This window comes from Hemicordylus capensis, chromosome 5 (assembly GCF_027244095.1).
Source record: "Hemicordylus capensis ecotype Gifberg chromosome 5, rHemCap1.1.pri, whole genome shotgun sequence".
In the NCBI taxonomy this organism is placed as follows: Eukaryota; Metazoa; Chordata; class Lepidosauria; order Squamata; family Cordylidae; genus Hemicordylus; species Hemicordylus capensis.
Genome location: NC_069661.1, coordinates 244,502,712 through 244,520,970, shown reverse-complemented (window position 1 = coordinate 244,520,970; position 18,259 = coordinate 244,502,712). Strand labels below are relative to the sequence as shown.

The following is an 18,259-nucleotide window of genomic DNA, read 5'->3' as shown; positions in this document are numbered from 1 at the left end:
TTAGCCCGGGTTTGCGGAGTGAGCGCTCCGCAAACCCGGGCTATCTGCTCTTGAGTAGCTGTGCCATGGCTACTCGCGAGTAGACCCATGACCAGGAGGCAAAAAGCCACCTCCTGGCTCCAGGGGTTTCCCCAGTATGACCTGCGCACTCCCCAGTATGCCCTGAGCAGACATACTGGGGCTTCTGGGGGCTGGGTGACCCCCACTCCCCCCAGCCCCCACCGGCTCCGTCACGGAGCCGGCAACCTTGTGGGCAGCCGATCTGGCCACCCAGGGCTCCCTGCTCGGTCATCTCCTTGCTCGGTCATCAGCTAAGCCCGCTCTCCCCGCAGTTTTGCAGAAAGCGCGTCTCATGGATTGTGAGACCCGCCTCAATACCTGGAGGGTATTTACATTTCCAGTTTTGTAGAATAATGCATTTAGCCACCAGAAAGGCCCTAGTAAGCCATTTCCATTGATTAAGGGTTATTCCTTCTACATAAGAAGGCAATCCCAACAACACTCAAATAGGATCTAGGAGATATTCCCTTGCTATGACTTATCTTTTTCCAGAATGGAGATATTACCTTACAATTAAGGAACAGATGTAAAAGTCCTGCATCATCATCCCCACATTTGGCAAATTTGCTCAAGCCTCATTCACAGAGTCTAATTGCCAGCGTGGTGTAGTGGCTAGAGTGCTGGACTAGGACCGGGGAGACCCGAGTTCAAATCCCCATTCAGCCACGAAACTAGCTGGGTGACTCTGGGCCAGTCACTTCTCTCTTAGCCTAAGCTACTTCACAGGGTTGTTGTTGTGAGGAGAAACCTAAGTATGTAGTACACCGCTCTGGGCTCCTTGCAGGAAGAGCGGGATATAAAATGTAAAATAATAATAATAATTATTATTATTGGAGTCCAATAAGAACGAAAAACTATTTTTGTTCGACTAATTTAAGATTCAAATAATAAGATACTTTGGCATTTTCAGCCAAAATCACACCCCATTGATGTTGTGAAATCAAAACATTCAATTACAAACTCAATTTAATTCTTTCAGAATCAACTGGAGGTGCTACATAGGCTTGGATAAAGCATATTATGAGCCTGATTAGATTCACATTTGCTGTTCTCAGTCACAATACTTTATTGCACCCAGAAGTCAACCACAACGTTGACACATCTGTAGAAGCCTATTATAAAGAAATATTAACAAGTGGCTGAAACAGCAACACAGACAAGTTTCAGAAAAGAAGCAACTTTTTCATGAAAAGTATTGTTCCTATATATTTTATATGTTTTTCTCTTTCCTCTGCTTTAGGCTGCCTACAGATCGCAACTATCCTGGGTCCTTTGTTTGGTTTAATGACTGCTTCATACTCTGCTGAGCTATTTGTTGATGCTGGATTCATAGACCTAGGTAATACAATTACAATGGTCAAAATCCATATGCATTGATCAACAGGAATGAGTTGCTAGGCCTGTGCAGTGCCAAAAACGTTGGATTCCAACGTGACAGTAGCATTGTTGAGGGGGGCCACACCAGCCCCTCTCAACTGTTGTGTTGGGTCAAAGATCCGACCTTCCCTCCCTTGCTGTCTCTTCCTCCTTCTCCACTACCACTATCTGTGATTGGTGTTGCATTGCTTCAGCTTTGTTCTTGAGTGGGGAATGCACCCACCCAAGGAGGCTTTACACACAGGGCTTCTACCCCGAATATCCTCCGGGAAAGAGTGTGTGCATTCACACACCAGTCAAACTTACCCCGAGGTCCCTTCAAGATCCTTGGACCCACTCCACACACAAGTTGGGCTTTGTCTTGCGAATCCTATCTGATCTTGAGGTATTTCCGGGTTTTTAAAATGCTGGTTTTAAACTCCTTTTTCTGAAAATGCTGGAGTAAATAGGGAGAGGCACAGGAGTAAATAGGGAGTAAATAGGGAGAGGTCTAATGATGTAGAATCATTAGCATGATAAGAAGGATACTCTCTTTACAAATGAAGATGTAGCTCTTCAGTCCTTTCTCCCTCTCCCTGCCCCCCACCATTGGCTAGAAGGAAAACACAAAGGAAAACATGTGAACTTGCATCAAAAGCAAACTGAGAGCAGAGAGGAGGGGCTGCTTCCCTCAATGCCACGAGTGTACTTTGAAGTGGCTTCACTCAACATTTACCCGCAGCATGAAGCCATGTGCAAATAACTCCCAGGAACTGCTTTCCTCAGCTTGAGAACAAAAGGGATTGTTCATTAACCTTTCCTTAACTTTCCCTCTAGGTCCTGTTAATGACATACATTTTCCTGGGATTGGCAGCTTTTTTGGACTCTGCAGTCATGGCTGCAGCCTCAGAAAGAGCTCAAAACTCTCATTGGAGGCTCCAAGCTCTGCTTAGGTGGGCTGGGTTGCTCGTCCCACATTTATAGCATCGCTTCCCCACAGTCTGCTGCTCTCCAAATTTGGCCTCTGGGTTATTAGGACCATGTATGTCCTCTAAGGCCACTTCTTCCAGAACTGTAATAGCATCTTTACTGGATAAGGATATGGTGCCATCCCCTTCTCTTCATCAGCATCCGACTTGCAGTGTAAAGCAATGACTGACACCCAGGTACAGTCACTACCGTTTAGTTTGGGAGTGAGGCTGGCTAGGAAAGAACTATTCCTGAATCTCTGTGAAGCTGTTGCCAACATCGTAAGCAGGACTTGTCTAGAATGTATATAATAGAGTGCTCAGAGCACTTAAGATAAAGGCTGCATTCTCACATAATGGGAGACAAGAGTTGTAGGGACCTGTGGTTTCCTTACTGCTACGTCCAAACATATGCAACTCCAGTCCTGTCCATAGTGCGACCTGAGGTTTCGCTACTGGGACTCCAATTTGAACCCTCCTTCAGGGTTTGTAGTGAGTTTTGCTGCTCTAAACTGAGGGTAGACAGAGCCTCTGTTCTGTCTGAATGCAGCACTTGAGCACTGAATGCAGCATTCGGCTAGCCTGGAGTTGAGGGAGGAAGCTCCTCTCTTGCTTCTTCCCTGATTGGCTGTGCGGGCTGCCCTTCAAGCAAGAAGGAAGCCCTCACAGACAGTTCTTCCTCCTTTCCACAGTCTTGCTAATGCAGAGAGGACGCTCGCCCGAATGTGGACAGTAGAGCAGGGGTGGGGGTGGGGGGAGCGGAACCATGGGTCCATTGTACCCACGGTTCCTTTTGACATGCGAATGTGGCCAGTGTCTCAGTAATCCTTACAACAACACTGTGGCTTGCTTGAGGCTGCCTGGTGAGGTCAGCATGGCAATTAAACAGGGACCTCCTAGTTCACAGCTTGGGCTCTTGCAGTCTTTTGGATCTGGTTGTCAGATGTCCACAGTTGATCAGTTCATGGAGGTTCTACTGTATTTCCTTTCTAGAATTAAATGTTCTTGTTAATAAATATAATGCCATGATTTATCCCAATCAAAGCACCATCAAGGGGGGAAACCAAATTCTGAGGATTTATTCTTCATTTCTCTCTAGAGGATGTAACACTGAACCTCACCGATGCTCGCTGGGTTGGGGCCTGGTGGCTGGGAATTCTGGTATGCGCAGCGGTGAACGTCCTTGTTGCAGTCCCCTTCTACTTCCTGCCCAAATCTCTGCCAAAGGAAGGCGAGGAAGACAACACAGAATTGGCAACCAAAGGAAACAAAACATTACTCCAAACCGAAAGTCCGGGTAGTACCAGAGAGAAAATACGTGAAATTGCTAAAGGTGAGCAAAATAACTTTTACACTTCTTTTTCTCTGTTTCATCTTTTTTTAAACAGAAAAGACTCTGTTTTAGTCCCATCAACCTCAATGTGATCTATGTTGTCATTTACATCTAGAAGAAGGGAGTCCCCTTTCCTTCATCAAAATCCCAAATGGTCAGAGGAGGACTCCCATCCACATATCCCCTCATTAGAAGGGCCAATGTGTGAGCAGAGCCATCATCTTTTGTAACTGGTCTCAAGGTTTGAAAGATGGATGTATAGTTGCACATATATTGGGTGCCTTCACATGTAACGGTGGTATGTAAGTAGAAGGGAACCACCATTCCTGGTGAGTGCATTCTCGTGGTGTGAGCCGGTACTTCTGCCCCTTTCCGTGTTGTCCATACTCAGAAATGCAAAATCAGTTGTCCAAACTCAGGGATCCAGGGGGGATCCGGGAAATTACAGGCCAGTTAGCTTAACCTCAGTGCCAGGTGAATTGATGGAAAGCATACTTAAGTACAAAATTGTTAAACATATAGAAGAACAGGCCTTGCTGAGGGAGAACCAGCCTGCCTTCTGCAAGGACAAGTCTTGCCTCACCAACCTTCTAGAGTTCTTTGAGAGTGTCAACAGGCATGTGGATAAAGGTGATCTGGTTGACATACTGTAGTATTCTTGGACTTCCAAAAAGCATCTATCTATCTGTCTGTCTATCTATCTATCTATCTATCTATCTATCTATCTATCTATCTATCATATTTTTACACCACCCAAAACTTACGTCTCTGGGCGGTTTACAACAAGATTAAAAAAAGTAAAACATTAGTTAAAAACAAAAACAAAAAAAATTAAAAGCCATAAATTTAAAACACAATTTAAAATTTTAAAACAATATTCTAAAAACAACATTAAAACAATCAAAACAATATCAGTTAAAAGTCTGGGTGAAGAAATGCATCTTTAGAGACTTTTTAAAAGATGTCAGAGATGGGGAGGCTCTTATTTCACTAGGGAGCGCATTCCAAAGCCTCGGGACAGCAACGGAGAAGGCCCGTCCCTGAGTAGCCACCAGACGAGCTGGTGGCAAATGCAGATGGACCTCTCCTGATGATCTCAATGGGCGGCAGGGTTCATAACGAAGAAGACGTTCTCTTAAAAACCCAGGGCCCAAGTTGTTTAGTGCTTTATAGGTTATGATCAACACCTTGTATTTTGCCCGGAAACATATTGGCAGCCAGTGTAACTCCTTCAATATGGGAGTAATATGGTCTCTCCTAGACAAAGTCCCCCACCAAAGACTCTTGAATAAACTTAGCAGACATGGGATAAGAGGATAGGTTCATGTGTGGATTGGTAACTGGTTGAAGGACAGGAAACAGAGGGTGGGAATAAATGGACAGTTTTCACAATGGAGGTAGGTAGGAACTGGGGTCCCCCAGGTATTGGGACCAGTGCTATTTAACTTTTTCATAAATGATCTAGAAGTTAGGCTAAGCAGCGAAGTGGCCAAATTTTCAGATGACAGTTTTTGATTGCATTGTATTGTATTTTGGATTTCATTTTCCTCCCTTTTTGGTCTGTTGTGATTTGATTTGATGTGTTTGTTTTAATGCTGTGTTGTGACCCACAGTGGCCCAGAGGACAATTTGTTATGGGGCAGCTAACAAATAAAGTTTGTTGTTGTTGTTACATGTGGAGCCATCCATAGCTTCCTTCAAAGAGTCAGATCCTCTATTGTGGCTATAAGACTGTACTGTCACTGTGACTGAGAATCAGTGTTCTCTTCTTTTGTTTGCAGATTTCTTCCCCTACTTGAAAAGTCTTTTTCACAACAGGGTGTATGTACTTTTTTTGTGTATCACTGTGTTGCAGTTCAGTGCTGACATTGGGATGATTACGTTTTTGCCAAAATATCTCGAGCAGCAGTTTGGAATATCTGCATCAGATGCTATATTTTTAATAGGTAAGAGAAGTGTGTGTGTGTGTGTGTGTGTGTGCGTGTGTGTGTGTGTTTTCACTGGAGGATTTGCAAAAATGGAAGAATAGTACATGGATGCCTCGAAGAGATTCCAGAGGAAAGAGCAGAACTGCTAGGATTGCCTGAGAGCACTATAGCTTTAATAGAGATAGAAGCACCTCAAAGACTCAGGTGTGGCTAGATGTTTTCAGCTCAGGGTCTGCTGCCCACTCAGCACCCAGAGCCCCAAAGGCTTCAAAGCAGTCCCTCACCCCATACAGCAGTATAGTACTGAAAATATTCAAAAGAAGGCTGTATTCCTTAGGAGACAAATTGCTTAGAATCTCTGGAGCTGTACAGGCAGCTCTTAGTTGCCTGTGTAACTGATTTCCCCAGTCCATTTATGTATATATTACCAGACTATGGCAAACACCTACATCAAACAGCAGAGATATAGGAAGATGCTGAAAGGCATCATCTCATACTGCATGGGAGAAGGCAATAGTAAACCCCTCCTGTATTCTGCCAAAGGAAACCACAGGGCTCTGTGGGCGCCAGGAGTCAAAATTGACTTGACGGCACACTTTACCTTACCAGAGGTGTAGCTATAATTGAGCAGATGGGTTCAAAGAACCCGCACCCACCCCAAGCTCCAAAAGGACCCCTAGCACCACCTCTCCTTATTTTCTTCATTATCTCCCTCACTCAAAGGGGCCGCTGGGTAGAGGGGTGAACAGTACACAGGCTATGCCCCAATACACACACACACACACACACACACACACACACACACACACACACACTTCAAAAAAATCTAACAAGAGTATCTAAGGTCTTCATTGCTGTTTAAAGAGTAGAACCGATTATTGCAGGAAATATGGGCTGCCAGCCCATATTCCCTTCCTCCTCCATAGTGTGTCCTAAACGTTAGCCTGTGCCAAGTGAACCAACAAGTTGTACAGTCCCCTGCCTTCAGGTCAATGGCTTACATTCTAAGCAGCAAGCCACCAATTCAAGGGAGATTCAATTCAAGCTGCCAGTTCAAGGGATGAGTGCTCACTGATTCCTATCCATTGTACATACGCCAGCAGTCTCTGCTGCTACTGAGGATTGGGAGGCTGCATGCCTACTAAGGAATCACACCAGCTATGGTAATCTCTTTGGGAGTGATTGGAGCATCATTACGACTGTGATGGTGCACCCCTTAGCAGGAGCCTTCCCACCTTCGGAAAACAGTGTGGGTGCAGTGTATAGTGGATTAGAAGCTGTGAGCATGCCTCTCCCTTGAAATGGCTGGCCTCCCACTCTACAGAATGTAAGCCAATATCATTAGATGTCCAAGTTGCATGCAAAGAGAAGGATCAAATGGCTTTTATCAAATGGCCAGGCTTTTATGTTAATATTTTATATATATAAATATATATAATATATATATATATATAATATATATATATATATATTATATATATATATATATATATATATATATATATATATAATATATATATATATTATATATATATATATATATATATATATATATATATATATATATATATATATATATATATATATATATATATATATATATATATATATATATATATATAATATATATATATATATATATATATGAATGACCAGGAAACCTGATCGTGTGTGTGTGTGTGTGTGTGTGTATATATATATATATATATATATATATATATATATATATATATATATACATATACACACACACACACACGATCAGGTTTCCAACAATAATATTTATTTAATTTTATTTAACACACTTTTATACCACCCCATATGCAGGTCTCTGAGTGGTTCATAATCTAAAAACACACGAGCTATACAAAAGCATCTGAGGGGATCCTTGTGGTCCCTGGATCAAATGTTTCCCTATCACATTCACACTGAAATTCTACTGGATGGATTTTGTATTTTGGCAGCAGCTTTGATGTGAGATGTACTTCCTGATCAGTCTAAAACCATTTTATTTTCTTTCTTTCCCTGTAGCTGTTTACAATTTACCTGTAATATGTGCTGGATATTTTTTTGGAGGCCTTATGATGAAGAAATTCAAGATAAGCACCTATACAGCTGCCCACATTGGCTTTTGGAGTTATGTGGCTCAATATCTCCTCTACTTTACTGCTTTTCTCATGGTCTGCAAAAGTGCTGCTTTTGCCGGCTTAACTGTCTCCTATGGAGGGTATGCGCCCATTCTAAGCCAGTATTTATATTGCCTGAGCATAGGGTTACCAGTGGTCTGTTTTTCCACAGGACCAGACCGATTTTCAGATTTTGCAATGACAGGGTTGTAAAAGGGGAAACCATTTCTCCCAGTTTATTCTTGCATGCATTTGTTTATGTATATTTCTTTCGTATGCCCATGTTGCACAGGCAAGATTTACAGTGCATAGGTAGGAGGAGAGATGGTGGCAGTAACAGCAGTGTGCCATGTTTTATGGTGAGCTGGCTTGACCCGAGGAGTTCATCGTTTGGGACTGCTTGTGGCAGCAGTGGCAATGCAGATGCTGGTTTCTCCATGTTATTGCCAGAATTTAGCCCCTCCTAACTGAGCAAAGAGACACCTTTTAAAGTGATGGTTCTCTTACGTTTAGCAGAGGGAGACAACTGGCCCTATCCAACTTCCGCACAGCATCCCTCCAGAGGCTGTTGCTGGAAACTGCCTTATGTTTCTTTGCAGAATGTGAGCCCTTTGGGGACAGGCATCCATCTTATTTATGTATTATTTATTTTTCTATGTAAACCACTTTGAGAACTTTGGTTGAAGAGTGGTGAAGAAGAGGAGGAAGAAGAATTATTTCCACTATTATTTTATTATTACATTTTTATCTTGCTTTTCCTCCAAGGAGCCCAGAGTGGTGTACTACACACTTACGTTTCTCTCCTCACAACAACCCTGTGAAGTAGGTTAGGCTGAGAGAGCCCAGAGTCACTCAGCAAGTATCATGGCTGAATGAAGATTTTAACTTGGGTCTCCCCGGTCCTAGTCCAGCACTCTAACCACTACACCATGATGGCTTTCTCTATGGAAAGCACCAAGGAGGACAAACTCTAGCACTAAGTCCGAGGAATAGAATTGTCCCTGGTGTTCTCTGGTCTTTCCCTCTGTTCCCTGCAGCTGAGATTGGCCCTTTCCCTTACAACAGAGTGGCTCACAGGTACAAGTAGCTGCCAGCCAGACTCCGTGATATCTCTGGAGACTCGACACTTCCCCACCTTTAAAGTCTTCTCTTGCTCCCCCTCAACCTTTACCTCACCTTCTATGAGGAAAATGGAAAAGATGGCAGGAGGACCTTGATAATTTTTCTGACTGCCCTAGAATGCTAGGGCAACTTAGTTATTCACATATTAACACATAGATAAGCTCCTTTTGTGGTGCTATCACCCGAAGTCAGCCATTGAGTTCTTTCAGCTTTTCCTATACTCCTTGCTCATCTTTTGCATATTTTTCAGGATCAATCAAGTCTCCTATGAAGAAACAACCTTGTATGCGGACTGCAATCGTGGTTGTGGCTGCCCAGCCAAAGTGTGGGACCCGGTTTGTGGAGAGAACGGAATAGCCTACATCTCGCCATGCCTTGCTGGATGTGAAGTCTCAAATGGAACTGGGAAAAATACAGTAAGGCATACCTCTGAGAAGACTGATGACTGTCATTAAACATATGTAAATTCAGTAACCCAAAAACCTTCAGTTTAAGATGATAGTTAAGATGCTTTACATTTTCATTGTGCTCTAAAAAGAATGGAAATTGCAAATTAATGCGCCCATCTCAACTTCTGCACTATATAAGCTGTAAAGATTTTGTACAGTCTGGTATATGATGATGGCTTTAGAAATGAGGCTCCATACACCCACACTTTGCCTTGATCAGAGATGCATCGGGCTGAAATTTATCAGGGGCATCTCTTGAGGGTCTGCAGAACCAATTTGATTCGAACCAGGTTCTGCTCGAACTGGGCTGGTTTGACTGGTTCAAACTCAAACTGGACCAACCTCAACAAAGGCAGTCAGTTTGAGTTTGAACTGGAATGGTCCTGGTCCAATACAGACTGGCTGAACCTGGTTTCAGGGGCTTTGCTTGTAAAGGGGAATCTGGTGAGGATTCTCCTTTACAAGCAAAGGGGGATCCTTCCTCAAAAAGGGTTCTAAGGGCAGCTCCGGGGGAGGAGACGAGAGGGCACCTAACCAGATTTGGTGGCGGTGGCAGATCTTACATAGGAACATAGGAAACTGCCATATACTGAGTCAGACCATTGGTCTATCTAGCTCAGTATCGTCTTCACAGACTGGCAGCGGCTTCTCCAAGGTTGCCAGCAGGAATCTCTCTCAGCCCTGTCTTGGAGATGCTGCCAGGGAGGGAACTTGAAACCTTCTGCTCTTCCCAGAGCAGCTTCATCCCCTGAGGGGAATCTCTTCCAGTGCTCACACATCAAGTCTCCCATTCAGATGCAACCAGGGCAGACCCTGCTTAGCTATGGGGACAAGTCATGCTTGCTACCACAAGACCAGCTCTCCTCTTCCTCCAACTCCCCCAGCAGCAGGGGCTGGCAGTGGCCTGCGTTGCTGGCAGGGGGGTGGGTGCACTGGCAGGGTTTAGAAGAGCTGCTGCCACTGCAACCAAAGCCTGTAAGGTGCCCTCTTTCTGTGCCCCCCGGCTACCTTTAGAACCCTTTTAGAGGAAGGAGACCCCTTTGCTTGTAAAAGGGGAATCCCGGATTCCCCTTGACAAGCAAGGCCTCTTGAACCAGGTCGAGCCAGTTTGAACCAGTTTGGCCAAAGAGATCAAACAGACTGAACTGCCTCGCCCCTAGTTTGCATTTTAATGTGAGGCTACACGTGAGCACTGTAAGATCCCTTAGGGGATGGGGCAGCTCTGGGAAGAACAGCTTGCATGCTTGAATGCAGAAGGTTCCAAGCTCCCTCCTGGCATCTCCAAGACAGGTCTGAGAGAGACACCTGCCTGTAACCTTGGAGGAGATTCTGCCAGTCTGTGTAGACAATCCTGAGCTAGATGGACCAGTGGTCTGACACAGTATAAGGAAGCTCCCTATGTTCCTGAGTCTGTTCTACCACCAATATCCGCTGCTGGATTTAGGAACTGCCCAATAAGTCTTTAAATAATTTCAAATGATGTTTTGGCAGGTATTTGGAAACTGCGCCTGCATGTCAGCATCAGGATTTCCAGCTGGAAGTGGCTCGGCGGTGCTTGGCCAATGTGACAGAAAGGAGGACTGTGGCATGATGCTGCACTATTACTTAATTTTGTGCTTAATCTGCTGTTTAATTTATTCTTTTGGCGCCATGCCTGGTTACATGGTCCTAATAAGGTATTTTTTTTTTAGGGGGGCACCTGCTTAAAAGAAAGCAGTTGCAATTAGGGATGAGCAGATTTCCTCCGCTCCATTATTATTATTATTATTATTATTATTATTATTATTATTATTATTATTATTATTATTTTACTGCATTTTTGCTGAGGCACACAAGAGTGGAGGCTAGCCCGATTTTTGCTGATCGTTAGAATAGCCCTAATCGAAAACTTTTCGAAAACCTGGGTAGCAGTGATTGTGTGGAAGCAAGGTAGGAGAAAAAGCTACCCAGGTTTTCCACTAACCTTGCTTCCACACAATCACTTCTACCCAGATTTTCCGCTAACCTTGCTTCCACACAATCAAAAACTGGGAGTACACACAGTTCCCAAACCTAGGTAGAACACAGTTTTTGATTGTGTGAATGACCTCGCTGTATGACATAAAAACAGTTCGAGACAATCCAGTCATTAGGAAAATAAAACACAGCAAAAATACAATAAAATAAAACAGCAACAAATATTAGATTGAATTAGTCAGTCTATAAAGAAAATCAGCCATCAGAAGTCTGTCTGAATGAAATGGTCTTTGCTGCCTGATTAAAGGCAGGTAATTATGAGGCGAGGAGCACTTCTGTAATTATCCATAGCCTGGCATTTCACTGACTTCCATCAGGCGGGGGATGTATTTTGTGATGAATGTTTGGGAATCTCAATGTAAGGATGGAATGTCTTATGCTAAGCAGCTCAGAATGTGCAGCCCCGGAATGACACTGCCCACTCAGTGCATGCTGGGTGTGACGATTCTGTCCCACCTACCCTTTGATAAAGCACAAGGCTGATGGACTTATTTTACTGGTGGAGTAATAATAATAATAATAATAATAATAATAATAATAATAATAATAATAATTCGATTTCTATACCGCCCTTCCAAAAATGGCTCAGGGCGGTTTACAAAGAATAATAACAAACAAATAAGATGGATCCCTGTCCCCAAAAGGCTCACAATAAAAAAGCAACGTAAGATAAGACACCAGCCAACAGTCACTGGAGGTACTGTGCTGGGGGTGGATAGGGCCAGTTACTCTCCCCCTGCTAAATAAAGAGAATCACCATGGTAGGGGTGGGGTCGGGGGACTGAGAGAGCTGATAGAGCTCTCTCCCACAGAAACCATCAGTTGGTGTTTGAGTGTCCCTCCCTCCCTGGAGAATTGTTTGGTTCTTGGCCAGTTGTTCTTTTAGGCCCCGGGCGGGTAAGAATGTTGGCTCCTCATTGAATTGGCTGGCGTGGAGGGGGGAGGGGGGCTACCTCATGCTTTTCGGGAGGGGGGGAGGCTACCTCATGCTGTTCTCCATAGTTAGCAAGGTTTCTTGGTCACAGGGACAGGTGCAATGCAGGTTCACAGGGCTGTCCTTAGAGAGCCCTGGCGAGATAAGGGCTTGGGGGCAAATCAGCCAGTGTGGGGCCCCCTTCCAGTTAATTTTAATGGGGGTTAAAAGAGCAGGGCCTGGGGCAGCTGTCCTACCCCAAGGACAGCTGGCCTGGTTAGCTCCAGCCTATTGTTGAGCACTCTAAGGCACATGGCTTTGTGTAATGGGGAGTTTCAGTCATTCCCTAGAGGCTTCACAGCTCAGGGTAGTTGGGCTGGGTCTTCTTTTGGCACTGGGGCAGCCTTAAAAGCTGCACAGTTTGAATGGAAGGGGGAGATTTCTTGCGGGCCCCTTGGCCCTACATGGGTTGGCTAAGAAGAGCCGTGTTCAGCCTTTGGGCCATGAGGCTTCTTCAAGTGGGGGTGTAATTACCAAACAAGGGCTGGATATATAGGTGTGACATCTTGGCTCAGAAGCAATCATGCTTACATGTAGGGGGCTGGAGAGCCCATTTCTGCTGCAGCATTGGCTGGGTTTGACTCAATAAAGTTGTGGCCCTTAACCTCGAAGAAGGTTAAGGGCCACAACTCATATCTTTATTCGTGTGGGGGCAACGACACACCCAGAGGAAAGGAAAGAACAGTTACACCTTAGGAGTAAATGACGGTGGCACACTCTCTTTCAGTACAAGAATCTCCTAATTAGATGCCTGCAGGAGGCTTCTGCAAAGAGAATGCAAATGGAGCTGAGTTGTAAATCACACATTACATTTTTTAGATGTCCACCTAAAGATGTGGTGAATGCGACCAATGCATGTTTGCAAAGATGCTTATTCAACACATATAGCTTCTCATTCAGGAGCCAGGATTGGCTGTGGTGCCCTGATGAGTGTTCAGTCTCTGGCAAACCTCATTTGCTGCTATGTAATGTGTGAAACGGCTCTTGCCTTTCGGGATCTGAAAAGAAATTGCCTTTTTAAAGAGAAGTGGTTAAGGATATTGAAGCATGAGAGTAAATTGCTTTAACTGGAGGCAGTTCAACAGCAATAAGAGGCAAAAAGCCAACAGTAGTAAGTATCTTGTCTTTATTATAAAATGCTTTAATTATGCAGGTCTATGAAGCCTGAGGAGATGTCGTTTGGTGTGGGTCTCCATACCCTGGCAGAAAGACTATTTGGTAAGACTTGGAAAGACTATTTGGTAAGACTATGAATTACACTATTATTCACACACTATCTTGAACACACACATATATCAGTACACTCCCTATCTGTATCCAGGTTGATTTTTTAAATGAATGCAGGAACATACAAAAATGTGTAAGAATATACAGACATCTGTACAACATAGTAAGGCTGTTCACAAGAGCAGCCCTATCCAGCTTGTGCAGCCCTAACTGAGTAGAAACAGCATCGAGGCGAATCTTGGTGCTGTCCCGCCAAGTAGCCCGGGGGTTTCCTCCATGCTTTTACTGAGGTAAGAAGGTGCGCTTGCACCTAATTACCCCAGTCCCCAGTTGTGGGTCTGCTTGAGCTGCCTTCAGCCCGAGCAAACACAGAGCCGGGCACCTAGAGCGGCTGACTCACAAGGAAACCCCTCAGTGCACCATGCTCCTCTCACAGTGCATTGTGGGATTTCTGGAGACTGGGCTGCATTTTCCCGTCCTCCAGGATGCCACGTGGCTCATGGCAGCACCGATTGTGTCGGAGCACGAGCCACGTGGCCTCAAGAGCACATCGGATCGTCTGGGGGGAAGGCAGGTGCAATCCTTACAGTGGCTGTTCCTGATGTCTCACTTGCATTCTTTTAGATTGCGAGCCCCTTTGAAACAGGGAAACATTTTCTCATTCTTTTTCTTATTTTTTTTGTTCCCTTTGCTGTGTAAAAGCTTTGTTGAAATGTGGTAGATAAATAAACTTAATAATAATAACAACTCTGGGGATAGAAGGCAGTTTCTAGTTTTGTACTGGAGACTTGTATTATATCAAACAAATTACAGAGTACAAAATACCTGAAGACTCTTTATTGACGCTATCTCCATAGACTTCCCGAAGAGACTGATGTGGAAGTGATAACAAGCCTGTTAACAGCAGTCAAAATGGACATAGTTCATTTCAAAAAATCAGTTCCTCCTCCTCTGAGAGGTTCTATAGCATATGAGACGATAAGCTCATTCACACGACCAAAATCCCTGGGGGCAGAGTGGGCTGGGGGAAAGGCAGGAGCCTGTCTCCCCTCCCTCACATGATTGAAGCTCCTCCTGGGCTCTGCAGCACCACACACCCACACAAACAGTGCACAAGTGCTCTGGGAGTGGCAAAGGGGAGGGGGGAAAGCAGGCTGTGTCCTCCTGCATCCTACAATGCACTGCACGTGGAACATGGTACATTGGAGTATTTCTCAACTGCTGGCAGCCCAAACACCCACGCCACCAGGTGGTAAGGGAGGACACATGTGCTCCCTCCTCCCTCACAACCTGGTTGATTAGTGCCAGGATTAGGACAGATCCCGGCACTTCTCATAACCTCATTGTAATCATATTGAAAATGACACAATAGGCTTGTTCATCTGGTCATTAACTGAGTAGGGTAAGTGTCCTTTTTGCCCTCCCAATTTTTGGTCAGGTGTGAATAAAAAGTGAGGTAGGACATGGAGAACATGATTGTCTGCTAAGCATCAGATGAGTAGGGCAGTTTTTCCTCCTACCTTGTCCAGAAGCTGGGGATGGAATCTGAGTAGAGCAAGCTCATCCTACCCGGCTGATGCTTAGCAGGAGATCATGCTCTCCACCTCCTCCCTTGCTTTACTCACACATGACTGAAAATTGGGAGTTGGTGCAGCTCCTGAAACTAGGTAAGATGCGTGTCCTACCCAGTTAATGGACATATGGATAAGCCTGTTTTGTAACATGAAGGTCTTGCAACATAAACCATTCTTACTGAAAATGAGCTATGTTTGAATTATCCTGCATTGATAAATTCCAGGATGTTTGAGCTTTCCCCCCCTAATTCGATACAGTGGGCATGTTCAGAAGACCCATGAAAAGTAAGAAGGAAGAAAAGAATGGTTCCCAATGAGTTCATGCTCCAGCAACTCACTGGTATGTCTTCTACCCATTTCTGTGTTGTCTGAACCCAGAAATGTTGGGTGGAGAATGTTAAAACCCCTCCATCAACCTGACATTCATAACCAACATTTGAAGTTGGCTTCACAATTGTGGAAGGATCCTGACTTGAGTGCAGCAGGAGTGCATGCTCACCGGGAACTACCACTTCCTTCCTTCCTACTTACTTTCCTCAGGTCGTCGGAACTCACTCCGACAACCTAGGTTTTCCTCCCATAAATACATATATTATTTCCCTAAAACTAATGTGATGTTTTCTGTTTTAGAAGCTAGCTTGTATGAGACAAATGATTTTAATTTAATTTTTCCCCAAAATAATAAAAACCCCTAAAATGATCCTTACCTTCATGTCATGTTCTCACATAGCTGGAATTCCATCACCCATTTATTTTGGAGCTGTGATAGACACCACGTGCTTGAAATGGGGAACCAAGAGCTGTGGTGCAGAAGGAGCATGTCGGCTATACGATGTTGACACATTCAGGTATCATTATCAGATGACTCTCTTTGTCGCTTTATCAACGCTGCCAGACTGTTGAGCTTCAAGGGCTAATTACACAACACAAACTACTCTATGCAACAGTACCCACATGTCTTTTTTTATTTATTTTAACAAACCCATTTGGAGAGGAGGTAATTGAGATCAGTGAAGCAGTAGGGCTCTCTGCTCTTATTTACCCTGCTCCAAATCATCTCCCCAAGTGACTTTTCCCTCAGCAAGTTAATACTTCTTAAAATTGCAAAATTGCTGTAATGAAAATGATATTGAACATCAGTACGATAGTTTTTCATCCAAAACATTTGCCATTTATACAAGCTGTTGCGTCGGAGATCTAAGTTAGGGTAATTGGTGAATGGGGCTATGGGTAGAGATGCATATTAACAAAAAGGCAGAGCTCTCACCCAAACCATGTTCCATGGAAAGAACAAGGTCCTCGCTTGAATGCTGGAACTGCGAGATATAGTGGTCACGGTCACACATAATGCAGAACCGCTCCCTCCTCCCCCTGCACTCCTGTCCGAATTCAGACGTCACGGAGAGCTCCCTCTTGCAGCCAGGGAGACTGCAGAGAGGAGGGAGAACTGGCTGCCTAGGCTTCTTTCTGGGCTGAAGGACAGCCCTGGCAGCCAATAGCAGCCAGAGTGAGGGAGGAGCTTCCTCCCTTAACTCCAGTTGCAAAACTGCCAGTCTGCGGTGCTGAGTTCAGATGATGATGACGATGATAAAACACTGGCACCACAGAACCAGAAGTCCAGGTGGCAAACCTCACTACAAAACGAAGGCACAAATCAGTCTGGGGAGGGAAACTGCGGGTCCATTTGCTGCTGTAACTGCAGTTGCCCACATTTGGATGTACATAAATTGAAACCAGAGGCCCTTTCACCTCTGGTTTTGTGTCACATGCATATGTGGCCTGTGATTTGTGGCTTTTCTTTGTTGATGCAGTCATTGGTGCTCTTACCCCTGGACTTGGGGGCTGAGGTCCAGGGTCTCCACACCCCCTGGGCCCCCCCAAATCCTCTTTATACTGTCCTGGGTGGTGTGGTTGCTGCTGGCCCGCATTGTGCTAGGCAGCCAAGTGTGACTGTGACCTGTGCTTGAGAGACAGACAGGAGTGGGGAAAGGAATCTGTGGGATGGGAATATGATAAGGTACAAGTTTAAATGTTTCTGCTAATGCATATTTGCATACCTGCTTTATATTCTTACATTATTGTGAGTTCAGTTGCTGTTTGTGCCCTCAAGAACCCATGTGTTAAAAATACTGTGAGTGTTACGGGGTGTGTGTTTGTGTTTGTGTGTGTTTGTATTTGTGTTTGTGAATGATGCTTAACTTGCAGTGGAGGGAGGGGGCTCCAGCAAGTGGGGCGGGCTCCAAAGGTCCAGGCTCCAAAATTACCTAGGTGCACCTCTGAATGCAGTTCAAATTGTATTGCAGATTGCTGTACCTGGGTATGTCATCCGTCCTCCATGGATTGTCCTTTGTCCCTTGTGTGTTTATACTCCTCATTTTAAAGAAACGGTTAAAGAACCCAACAAGCGAGAACATAGAATTGGAAGCCAAAGAAGAGGAGAATGGAGCAGCTGAACCGAAGGACATATCTGAAGCCCAGCCATGTACCAGGTTACATCAAGAGGCAACTGGTTGTGGAAACACAGACTGAAGTACTGACGGAAGCTAATGAAGTGCTGCATTTTTCTACTTCTTATGCCTTTTGACAGTTTTGGAAGTGTTTCCTTCCTTTTAAGGCTAAAGGCCATGTGAACTTTTTCTTTAAAGTAAATGCAGTTTTACTTTCTAACCAAAAATGGTAGCCTCGAGTTTTTCAGCCGAATGTCTACTTGCATCATTGCTATGGGCCATGCTTCCCAGACCGAAACCCAGGAGGAGAGCTGGTCTCGAAACCTAGGAGGAGAGCTGGTAGCAAGTATGAATTGTCCCCTTTGATAAGCAGGAGACATGTGTGAGCGCTGAGGGGCGCACCCTGGGAAGAGCATCTGCATGCTTGCATGCAGAAAGTTTCAAGTTCCCTCCCTGGCATCTCCAAGGCAGGGCTGAGAGAGACTCCTGCTGGTAACTTTGGAGACAAAAAACAACCCGAAAATAAGTGATCAAAAACCAAGAGGAACACTAGTGGAATAAATTGTCTAATGAGAATAACATTCTGATGTCATAGATAGCCATGCAAACTGTTCATGATGAATGTGATCGCTATTCATTCGAAATTGTTCTCCAGTAATACATAAAAAAAATTATATTTA

General features: G+C 44.5%; 1 protein-coding gene across 8 annotated transcripts in view; it reads left to right on the top strand.

Annotated features, from left to right (window-relative positions):
• LOC128328437 (solute carrier organic anion transporter family member 1A2-like) overlaps positions 1 to 17,806 on the top strand; it is a 28,907-nt gene extending 11,101 nt beyond the window's left edge. For 5 of the 8 annotated variants that reach the window (XM_053258425.1, XM_053258422.1, XM_053258423.1 and 2 more), the window contains 9 exons: positions 1,301 to 1,399; positions 3,484 to 3,717; positions 5,499 to 5,663; positions 7,677 to 7,872; positions 9,144 to 9,309; positions 10,834 to 11,018; positions 13,485 to 13,549; positions 15,863 to 15,980; positions 17,436 to 17,806. In XM_053258425.1, the coding sequence (XP_053114400.1) occupies positions 1,301 to 1,399; positions 3,484 to 3,717; positions 5,499 to 5,663; positions 7,677 to 7,872; positions 9,144 to 9,309; positions 10,834 to 11,018; positions 13,485 to 13,549; positions 15,863 to 15,980; positions 17,436 to 17,661 (1,454 nt within the window). In that variant the 3' untranslated portion in view covers positions 17,662 to 17,806. Of the gene's footprint in view, positions 1 to 1,300; positions 1,400 to 3,483; positions 3,718 to 5,498; positions 5,664 to 7,676; positions 7,873 to 9,143; positions 9,310 to 10,833; positions 11,019 to 13,484; positions 13,573 to 15,862; positions 15,981 to 17,435 lie in introns of those variants that run through there. The other 3 variants (XR_008309216.1, XR_008309218.1, XR_008309217.1) reach the window with 3 other exon arrangements.
• Positions 17,807 to 18,259: the final 453 nt, after the last annotated feature.